Here is a 12,171-nt window from a genome sequence, read left to right as displayed (position 1 = left end):
TCCCAAGCCGATATTGTTCGCAAACTTTGTAAGTATACTCTCTCTATGACATGATCTAAATCACCAATGAAGATACTGAATAAAATCGGATCCAGGACCAGTCCCTGAGGGACCCCAGTTAATACATCCTTCCAGCTTGACTGTGATAATTGGTTGGAAAACTGTTCCAAGAAAGTATTACACACCCACCTCATCGTAACTCTGTCTAGGTTGTATTTTCCTAGATTGTCTATGAGAGAGTCATGCTAAACAGCATCAAAACCCTTACTAAGGTCAGGATATATCATATCTACAGCTTCCCCACTTACAGATTTATCTTCTAGTTGTTTCCAAATTGACTGCATTATAATTTGTTCCATTATCTTTCCAGGTACTGAAGTTAAGCAGAGTGGCCTGTATTTCCCTGGGTTTTCTATATTGCCCTTTTTGTAGAAGGGCACCATATTTGCCCTCTTCTGGTTATCTGGGATCTCTCCTGTCTTCTTTAAGTTTTCAGAGATAATCGTTAATGGCTCAGACACTTCAGTCAAAATCTTGAAGTGTCTGGATGTATTTCATCAGACCCTGCGACTTCAAGATATCTAATTTGTTCAAGTAATTTTTGGTTGCTCTTTCACAGTTTTAGCCTCAGACCCTGACTGGTACCTTTTTGATTATGGTAAGGTGTCCAACTGCTACTAACCTTGCTGGTAAAATCTGACTGAATTCCTGAGTCTTTGGAGAAGGCAATTAACTATTCTGTACCTCAGTTTCCCACATGTAAAATGGGAATAACACTACTGCCCTATCACACAGGATGTATAATTCATTAATTCTCAAAGACTAATATCTTCAGGTGCCACATATACTAATAAGTGACATCTAAATACAAAAGAGATATAAAAGTTGTATTTAATTCCTGACCTCCACCTAGGTACACCTGCTACTTTAGTGACTTGTGGTTAGTGTTCAAACAAGTTGGACAGCATACCTTGTATAACAGTTTGCTAACTTTAGCCATCTGACCTCCCTCAGGTTTCAGATTGTTAGAATATACTTTGCTGAAGACTGACTAATCACACCATTTAAAATTACTCTCCGCTATATTTTTAAATCAAATCTAGAATAAACTAGGGATTTGGAGACTTTTGAGAATACAGTAAGGCAGATTACCAACATCTTGGCTTCTTGGGCTGAATAAAATCAGTCAAGAAAAATACCAACATTTTGAAACCCAGGAGCTAACTCAGGCCAACTAAATCCGTAATATCTTGCTACTATAAATTTAAAAGAGTTTAATCCTGAATTAAGTTTAATTTTGAAATGGACGTGAACATTTCAGCATATCCCTACTCAAGCAATCTATACAAGAATCTTCTAGATGCAAAAATCTGGGTTGCTTCACAACCTTCTCACCCCCACCTCCCCCAGCCACATCACCTTTACAAAAAATGGTTTCCAACAATCCTAACAATTCTACAAAAATTGAAGGAAATTTATATCCAGTAATTATCCTAGAATTTAAGCTAGTCAATTTCTGTCCCTTATTCCCCCTCACCCAAAGTCCCTTCTTGCTACTGGTATTACATAGTGAACAAGCAGGTTGTACATCTCGAGAACAAAAGTGCCAAGCACTACAAAGTTAAATAGCCCAAGGAAAGATTTGCTGGATGCCATATTTCCTTAGTAACACCTGTTAAATATCAAGTTCTTGGCAGCTTATTAAGGGCTCTATCATGTTCTCACTGAAGTTAATAACAGGACTCCCATTTAAAATGAAAATAGCATGAGTCCTAAAATTATGGGAACCATGAGTTATTCTGCAAGAACTAACATGTCTATTACATGGGAAAATATTGTAATCTATAAGCATAACAGGTAGTCAAAGTGCAATCCTACATCTAGTGGTCTGAATATATTGTACTTAGTTCTTGTTTCTCTCCCTCATTCTGAGGTGTAACATTCAGTAACAAATCTCAGACATACGGAGGAGACAAGGAGATACAATACTCGTACCCCACAGCAACTTATTCGATTGCCACAAATTACAAATCTAATTCGAGATCTTTTTAGCTGCTGATTTCAAAATTTAAACAAATCAAGAGATAAATTTTAAGGATCTATTTTATCACCTTCAGAGTTTGTTTATTCTAAAAATAAACTAACAGAACAGTTTCTGCTTCCCCTCTTTAAACACTCGATTAGCAAAGCAATAAACTGGTAGGTATACAATGTTAATTATAAAATCTATATTACAACCTAAGGTTCCTTATCGAAAAATACTGCACCAATTATAATCAGATCTATCCTAACAACTTTAACCTAAAAGCCTTCTAGAGCTATGCTGCTTCTAAACTGCTCTCTTGCTACCTTTTTTAAAGGAAGAATATTCTACAGTCAAACATTTTTAAAAAAGTCTGATGGTAAAACATCATTGCTACATACAAAAATATTAGGTTGTAAAACTTACTTGACAGTAACTCGACTGGACAAATCCTGAAGATCCCCAGGATGAAAAAGCTGAGCTTCTTTCAGTCCAATATTTTCACAGGCTTTCAGGAAAACATTTATATTATCCTGTGAATAGAAGTGGAAAGCAAATGCTTAGTTAAGCAGCACTGAGCAGCTATTGCAAGTAGATTAGTATGAATGCCTAAGTTTCAAAGTCCAGTTCACGGCAATAAAAAAAAAAAAAACCCACTTCCAGACTATAAATACTAGAAATATTTCATATACGTGCGTGGACTAGTTTGTGATCTTTGTGACTGACACACACGTTAAAGATTGCCTGATATAAGGCAAGTGGTTAACCAGTAGGCAGTAACCTACACTTTGATGTCAGTTCTGCTCTGCAAACAAACGCCCTCTTTCTAGCTTTGCACGACAAGCCTCACCTCTCGCCTTTAAAAATAACTCCAGCTACTGACATTCACCCACCCAGAAACAGTTGGCAATGGAGGAATAAGAGGAGGAACATTCTGTTTCCATGATTACAGATTACAAAATGATTGTGGAATACCGCACCTGGAATCTGGTTTTGGTTGCTGAGCAAAACGAGAGAGAGAGAGGCCAAACTGCATGAACAAGGAAACAGGTAAAAAAAAAAAAAAATCATGTGGAACTATAAAATATAGGTGTGGTACACGATTCGCTTATTGCACCTGCTACAGACCAACGGCCCAGTAGGGGAAGAATAAGAAATATGTAACTGAAAACAACTTCATGGATTTCACTTTCTACTTCATAATCAACAAGCAATTTACAAGAAGTTCCTCCTCATTAGCAGCCCCAGTACTCAACCGGTTCCCCATGCCCATGCCCTTAAGTCAATCCCATGGCTGGAGCTGCTGAGGTGGCAGTACTCAGTACCAGCACGTACCAGTGCAACAAAAAACACTGCTCATTAGTATGGAACACTACTGTATCAAGAGAGCCTTGCATAGTGACAAGCATCAGAGGGGTAGCTGTGTTAGCCTGCATCCACAAAAACAACGAGGAATCTTGTGCCACCGTATAGACTAAGATATTTTGAAACAAGCTTTTGTGGGCACTTATGCTCCAAAATATCTGTTCGTCTATAAGGTGCCACAAGACTTCTCATTGTTATTATCAACAGAAGAATTTTCCTTTGCATGCATTTCACAAATCAACTGGTGGAAGGGAAGGCTACTGTTATTTAATTCATAAGGTAACAACCACATTATTTTAAGTTTATGTACTTAAGGTACTGGGTCACCTTTCCAGTCTGTAAAGAAGCCTTTTCATCAATTCAGGGACCACCTTAAACATTTTTTTCTCTTTTTGCTGTCTTTGGATGCAAGAGCTTAGTACTTTAAATTATGAAAGCTCCCCTCTCCATTCCTCCAAAGAAAAAAGTGTCAGGAGCTTTTTCATGTAAAACACTGTTTAATAAAAAACTACATTTTTGTAGGTCCTTAGGCTCAAGTCTGTCTTAGCATATTCAATAAATTGATAAACACATCAAGCATTGTTTTAGGAAAATGCATGTCTAGCAGGCCCACCTTGGCAGCACTTCCTCTAAATAAGAGGATGGAACTGCCATCTTACCTTATGTCTAAAAGCCGCACTATAAGTCACAGAATCTGTAATAAGCTGATTACTGTAATGTCAATTTACATTTAAACTGAAAACCATCTAGTTTGCTATTATGGCTTCCTGACGGTCACCTTATGGGGCCGGGGTAGAAGGGGGGAAAATCCAGAGCTTATTTACATTGAAATGGACTTGCTTTCTTCAGAATTTAGTCACACTGAGTGGGAAACATATGTTCACCTTATGTAACAGTTGCTGACTTTGTATATGTATAGTGAAATGCAGTGAAATCCAGCTATTTAGCTGAGGCAAACAGCTTTACAACATTAGCAGAAAACACAAGTCGTCATGTCTTTAGAATTCAAGGACGCTTAAAATAAACAAGTTGGGATGTGGGGGAAAAGCAGTTTAGTTCAAATACTTGGAATTTGAAAAAACAGTTTCTAAAGGACAACACAAAAGATAATGTAATCCTCCAACATACAGATTGCAATCTTCTGCCATTCTAGCAAGCAGAGAAAGAATTAGACCTCCTGAGCTCAAGTAAGTTGCTTTTGACAATTTTTGACTGTCATAAAGGACTGCACCACCCTGGGACTATGAACCAAGACTGATGTGGTGGGCCTAACTACATGTTCACCTAGATGGGGAGTTGGTGCAAGAACTTCTTTAATTTCCACTTGATCACAAAGAAAAATGTTAAAAGTGACACCAAGACTGCAAAATCAAAGCACCTGAAATTCAGGAATTGAGGAACTATGACAAGCCTTCTGAGCAGGCCTTTATTTCTGGGTTGCTTAATGTTCTGTGTGTCAAGTAACATCACCAGCTGAGGGAGTAAAAATCTGCCATACTTTGACGAGCTACAAGGGACACATGGCTCTTCAGGAACACTTCCAGCAGGAAATCTTACTTAAGAACGCCACTGTTACCGTCCTTGGCCAGGGGAGCTAAACCTGCACATTTCCAAAGCTTAAATCACAGCCAGCTCCCTCAATTGCATGAAAATATATATTGTGTCCTCAGAACTTAGCTAATCAAGTATTATTCATTAGTTACAGCACCTATGTGCATGAAAAGTGGGCAGTTTCAAGACACATACATTTGAGTTATTCCTCCAAAATATGGGCGTTACAAAATTTAAAAACAGGAACAAAACAAAATCCTTTTACCATATCACACAGCAGAAAACAGATGAACAAAATTAGCTCAAATTTACCATATATTTCACTTTTGAGAAGAAGTCAACCATAGAAAGTGTCATACTAAAAAGTGTTGGAAAGTAACAAGAAAGTGTGTGTAGGAGGGGGAGCGTTATAATGAAAACAGTTTTGCAACTTAAAGATTCTACATGTTTTGTATTCCACACAGTCAAGTACACAAACCTGTGGCATCTTGTTACTAAAAATATGCTATTTCTTAGTACAGTATTTATGATAATCGTGTATATTGACAGATATGGAGATGTAATCCATGTCGCCTATACATTCCACAGGAAGCCTACTAGCAGATATTTAGAAATATCCATTCAAAATGGGCATATTTCAGCCACAAGGGTTTACAGTTCATAAATACTTGTTTGCACACACCCAAAGTCAATTATACTTACTTATCATAAGCACATGTTATTAGGATTAATTTAGGACAGGACTTAGAACTTCATTTTGCAATAGTACTATATAATGGCAACAAAGTTAAATTAATAAGTAGGTTGGTGGAAGTAATCCTGATTAACAGCTAATCATCCATCCTGTTTATCACAGGTGTGTTCAGATTATTAAAATTTTCAGAGGGACAACGGAGGCATGAGAGGTAACCTTCATAGAATCTTAGGGTTGGAAGAGAGCTCAAGATGTCACCAAGTCCAGCTCCTGGACCAAAGCAGGATCAAACTCAACTAAACCTTCCCCCCCAGATTTTAACTGCTGAAGCGAGATGCCTTCATTCTGCCCTCAAACCACTGCATCTTGGCATGGGATGCCAATTACTTTGCACAGAACATGTGAAGATGGGGGTGCCACTCAAAACGTTACCACAGAACTGAGAGCCAGGAATTCCTAAATTTGAATGCTAGTCTGTTGTATATAGCAAGAAGTTGCTAAATATCTGACTCATATTCCTTATCCTTATTGGCAAGGTAAGCAAGAGGCACTAGGAGAAGTCTATGGCCAGTACAGACAAGGAAATAAGAACTTTTTAAAGCATAGCAGAAACATTAAGAATCCGAGTAATGGTATTGATCCATTGATAGATTTATTGAACACTAGTGCCTTTTCTGCATTAGTATTGATAATTCTACTAATTTTATCTACCTGTTCTGTATTGGGGGGCAGATGATGTAGTTCCATAGGATAACATTTTCTACTGCACTAACATCTCAGAAGGATGCTAAACAGCAGTTACTAACTTACACATTTTCAAAAATCAACAGATCCAGGTAACTTGCATCCAAGAATTTTGGAAGAGCTCACTTGAGGTGCTCACTGGACCATTAATGCTGACATTCAATCATCTTGGAACAAAGAATAGTTCCAGAAAAAAAGAGAGAGAAAGCTACTGTTGTGCCAATTTTGGGGAAAAGAAAAGGTGACTGGCATGACCCCATAATTATAGGCCTGTCCCCCTAATATCTATCCCTGGTAAAAATATGCTTCTCTAATGAAACTCAATTAATAAAGCACTGAAAAAGAATAATGCAATTAATGATGAAAGTCAAAGCACTAAAGAAGAGTAGTGCAATTAATGCAATCACTCTACATTTGTTTATAGAAAATAGCTGCTGTTTAACTTGGTTTTATAAGATAAGTTTGGTTGATAAAGGTAATAGTATTGATAGAACATACTGAGCATTGATTAGATCATTCATAGTGATGCAAACTACAGCGCTTCTCCTGAAGATGCTTTAAGTCAATAGGACAGAGCACTCCCATTGGCTTAACTCTTGCCTCCATAAAAGGTAGTAGTTCTGTGGATGGGAGACAGTCTCCCATTGACGTAATGGCTTCACGGTTGCTTAGGTCTGTATAACCTACATTGCTCCAAGGTGTGTATTATTCACTCTCCTGAACAATATAAGTTACACTGAAATAAATCATAAAGCCTTGTGTTTCATTAGGCATGTGGCTTGGTACAGAATACCATTTTGATTTAAAAACTATGAGGATATAAAAAGTACATCTCAGAATGTAACTAAACTGGGAATCTTCATCCACCAGTGTTTCTATCATGCCGTGCTGTCCAAAGTGCTAGCCACTGCCCAGACAAGGTTATACAGCGGGCTGGGTTTGGCTATTTGGCTTGAACCATAAATATATATTCAGAATAATGTGGCTAGCTCGCTATAGCAGTAGCTGTTATAAACAACATTGAAGCCTTTGTTTTGGACATAAATTAATATTTTACTTTATTTAAATCTAAGTTTGGTAAATTAATTAATGAAGTTAAAGTAATTAAGCTGTTTAATTATTTTAATGTTGATTAATATTTCCTTTCTTGCCAGTTTTATACACCCCTTTTATTATATCTCCAGTAGCTAAATATGAATTTAAGGTATTTAGTGATAAACAAAGGCACATTGTCATCATGGGTGGTTGGTGGGTGATCCATGGAAACGTTTGCATTGAGAGGGGTGGCCACTGATCTCCACTGATGAGCTTGTTCAAGTGCCTACAAAATTATGCTTGTATGTTTATCCAGGTTTCATATGCATACAGTAACATTGGAACCACCACGGCACGGTACACAAGCAGCTTTGTCCTGGGATAGATGTCCCAGTTCTTGAAGACCCTTTGTCTCAGGTGGGTGAAAGCAGAGCTTGCACAGCTCAGATGATGCTGTATTTCTACATCAATGTTGACTTTTAGCAGAAAGAGGACTTCCAAGAGACAGGCTAAGAAATACATACTTATAACAGTTCTTACCAGAATCATTATGTAATCTAACATATATTAAATGACAACTCACTGAGCCTTGCTTGTTCTGATTAATGAATTTTAAACTAAATAAGCTGCCATTTACTTTCTTTACTCCCACTTGTATGCAAATCAAGCCATGTATTTTTCTTTTTTGACAGTTTGAGAACCTGATTTTGCAAGCTAAATGTGTATGTAATCAGAATTACAATAAATCTACCTGAAGGCTAAATTCTAAAGACTTTTTGAACAACAGATTAAAAAAATTTTGGTTTGCCACTGAAACATGGACGGTGTTGGCATCATGTTCATTTGCTTTTGAATACTGTGACACTCCACACCTGAAAGTAGCACCCTGGATCCCCCATATTCACCACCCTCATATGAAGTGTCTTGTCCAAAATATGTCTTGTGAGGTATTCGAAGAGTCTTGATCATGACCTTATCATGTTGGCTTGTACACACTATCATTGGCTATGAAGTTATGAAGTACTGCTACTATATTATGAGGTTTGGAAACACCCAAAGCCATTCTGACAACAAAGGAGCCATCAAGAAGAATAAAGTGTCCCGGATACCTCAAAGAAGTCATGTACACAATGAGAACCAAACTAATCCACATCACGGCAAAGAGGTTTCAAGAAGCTGGAACAAAAGGTATTGTAGAAGGAGAGTGACTTTAACACTTCACCTTCCCCCAACCCCCTGCCAACTTAAGGCCTGGAAGATTTTCTGGAAGACAAAGACTTTGAACTAGAGAGAGTGGTCCCAGGCTGGACAGGCATTCAATCTGTGTCTTATACTGTAAGGTACACAAACTATTAGTTAGCAAGATTTGATGCCATCTTGCCCTAAGTTTAAGTTAACAATTAGACTGCAAATTAGATTTTTAAGGACTGGTTACCTACGGAAAAAGTTATCTTTCTGTAGTTAATAAAATAATATTACAAAGGCAGGTGCACATCCACTTGCTTATGAAGCAGAGCAGTGCAAGGGGTTACAGTTCTGAAGTGCAAGACTGGGGAGCGAGGTGGAAATGGCTGAAGCCTCTATGTTGATGGTTCATGAGTGGCTGGGAGATCATTCATAGAATTCTGTTGTGACCCTGCATGTGGATGTCTGTGTAAGTGCAGTGTCTGTCAGAGGCCTGTAGCTTGGTATCAGCACTACAGTGAAAGTGAGCTGAAGCTGGTACGTTTGGAGGAGTCATTGGCTTCTCAGTCCAGGCTGCACTTGTAGGAGTAAAGAAATGTTGACTTGATCCTTCTTTCACATACCAAAATGGTATCTGGCACAGATTCTCTGCTCATTTACACTCTCTTCCAGATTGTGAATGTTCCCTTTGCATTTAAAAGAGTTCTCTGAGATCTGAGTACTTCTTCCTGCTTTCCTTTAAAGCAAACAAAAAACACAAAAAAAACAAAAACAAAAACGAAAAAGCTTAATTCCTCTTCTGGAAATAGCTTGGTTTGTACAAGCTGCACTCCACAGACTGTAGCTTACTGGATGCTGTAAGTAGAATACTCCAGACTTTGTAGATCATTAAGCAGTAACTGAAAGGGTTGCACACTTCAGTAACATCTAAGCTCTTGTGTTAGCTCTGAGATCTCACAGATCCATCCTAATTCTTGTGCTATGTAGAAAGAAAGCAAGCAAGATCATAGGCGTGCAGCAAGTCAAGGTGCTCAAAGCAGTATTACAAGCTGGCAGCTTCATTAGTTATTTTTCACACGTGCCATCGCAGGACTAAGTAGTATTACCTAGGCAGGTGTTTAGCTAAGGCAAGAAGTTATGTATTTGTATCATAGTGACAGAAACAGTAGGAGAATCGCAACAGAACACAAATGTGAGCAGCATTTCTGTCCAATTCAAGCACTGATTTTTAATGAAACTATCATCTCTCGCAATTCATTTAAATGTATCCTTGCATGGAAAAGAATAGATATGAACCTTTCACTAAAAGAGCCTATAGCAGGTCATGGAGATATGCCCTGGACATAAATATCCTTTTAGTTTAGCAGTGATACTATGAACTGCTATGATATAAATTCGAAAATACACCCCAATTTAAAAAAAAAAAAAAAAAAAAAAAAAATCAAAGCAGAAAATGTCACTAATGTAACTAACTTTTCTGCATCGTTTAGTTTGGAATGTTTTCTTACAAGCATATTGCTGGTCAGAAAATGTTTAAGGAAGTAAAAAATAGCGCACAACAAAATAAAACAGTACATACTAGACTACTGTTGACTTTATTGCTAGATAAACACTCATGCAACATAGCTTGTCTAGCAATGTGCTTTGCGAGATGTGCAAATGTTAGCACCTCTTCAGCGCTGAAGGTGAAATCAGATGTATTTGGCATCTTACTGTGGATTTAGGTATGACACATTAGTTTAAAACTTACTTTACAGGTTATTTTAAGTAATGTTTGTATATTTAATTACATGTTCATTAACAAAGCTATAGTTAACATTTTGTTAGCACTTTCCAGGAAAATTGAAGCTTCAGTTTGGCATGCAAGATCTCATCCCTAGCACCTGAGAGACACACAAAACCCTACATTTTGTGGTTCCATAGGCAGTTCATAAATATGCATAACATTTGCTATCCCAAAGTAAAGAGGCCTGGAAATCGAAACAGAGGCCTAGAAACTGAAACATCTCTAAATAGCCAAACAGATGACGGCCTTTACCTATCTGGATCAGCACAGTTTGGCAGACACTGGATTATTAAACTACACGTTATATCACAGCCCACTGTGAAGCAAGATTTTAGCCTGCTAGAATTTCAGTGCAGTTACTAAAAATATAGAAATACAAACAATTATACAGAAGTTCATAGTCAAGGCTGCAATATGTCATACAGTCTGAAGCATAACACACCACCCACCTCAAAAACTACCTATGTCCAGTTCAGTCATTGGAGGGTAAATATTCAGAACTGAGCAAGTGTGTAGATTTTCAATTTCTTCTTTGTTTTTCAGTAACAGGAAAAGTTTCTAAAGTTATTTTAATATTTGTCACATACCTATTCGCTGTAAGGCTGTGGGTAGGATGCAGGAAAAGAAGTGATTTATGATTCCACAAATAGACTTATCAATCTTCCATCTGTCAAGTATTTTTTAAACCTACTGTTTGAGGTTCTTTTTGTTAGAAGTAGATAGTATTTATTTCCCAGATCAACTCTATATTTAAGTTGATTTCCTTAGTTTTCATTCTAGAAGGTAAGAATTTTTCTTATCAAATTCATTTGTCTTAGTTAGGAATAAAAGATATGGGCTTTTTCTCTTGTAACATCAATATTTTCACTATTGGATTTAAGATGCTCTGTTTCATAGAGCTTCCTAAATGTGGAACTAAAACTGCTCGTGAGGACAGAAATCCCATAAGACTCAAAGCCTATCAGTATCAGAGAAGTAGCTGTGTATCTTTACACTTCAATCTCCCTGGACACTCAGATTAAAAAGTAGCAGTCCTAAAACAAAGAAATTTCAAAAATCAAATGGAAAGAGAAATCTCTGAGCTGCAATTTATTTGCAAATTTGACTCCATCAACCAAGGATTAAAACAGAAACTGGGAGTGGCTCACCCCTTACTAAAGAAGCTTCTCTGCCCTCGGTGTTAATATCTCCACATAAGATTCTGACAATGGGCCATTCTCCCATCTGATCTGACTTGTTTTTTCCTCTTTTGATACATACTGCTGATAATGGGCTATTTCCATCTTGACTGAATAGACCTTGTCAGCTCTGGCCCTCCCTTTTACTGGAACCCCACTCTTTAAATACCCCTCTGGAACCTCCCCCACCCTACACTCACGCATCTGATGAAGCAGGTCTTTGCCGACAAATGCCTATCAGATTCTCCTAGAAGAATAAGCCAGCCCAGAAACATAGTTATTACTTTTTTTTTTTTTTTTAGAAATATTGAGTGATTTTACATTAATAGGACATATTAATCAAAATAAAACAAACCAATAGGTTAATCGAGTAATAAATTTACCCTTAACACATGCTAGTGTGACAGACTGATATCAACACTTTCACGGACAATGAACTCATCCACTGATGAAAAAAAAAAGGTTTTCTTCCATGTGGTTTAATTATCAGACCAAGCTATGCTACATTTTTACTCCCTCTCTCTCTCCCCCTCTCCCCGCCTCTCTCTCTCCCCCTCCCCCTCCGATTAGATAATGTAAGATTTGGGAGCCCATGTCTTAAGTATTAAAG

At 37.6% G+C, this 12,171-nt stretch overlaps 1 protein-coding gene across 7 annotated transcripts in view; it reads right to left on the bottom strand.

The window, feature by feature from the left end:
* The window catches only part of LMO7 (LIM domain 7), a 200,724-nt gene that overhangs the window by 117,802 nt on the left and 70,751 nt on the right, over window positions 1–12,171 (bottom strand). For all 7 annotated transcript variants that reach the window (XM_074988916.1, XM_074988891.1, XM_074988901.1 and 4 more), the window contains exon 4: window positions 2,450–2,556. In XM_074988916.1, coding sequence (XP_074845017.1) covers window positions 2,450–2,556 — 107 coding nt within the window. The remainder of the gene's footprint in view (window positions 1–2,449; window positions 2,557–12,171) is intronic.

This window comes from Carettochelys insculpta, chromosome 1 (genome assembly GCF_033958435.1).
Source record: "Carettochelys insculpta isolate YL-2023 chromosome 1, ASM3395843v1, whole genome shotgun sequence".
Lineage (NCBI taxonomy): Eukaryota > Metazoa > Chordata > Testudines > Carettochelyidae > Carettochelys > Carettochelys insculpta.
This window is presented reverse-complemented; position numbering and strand designations above follow the sequence as displayed.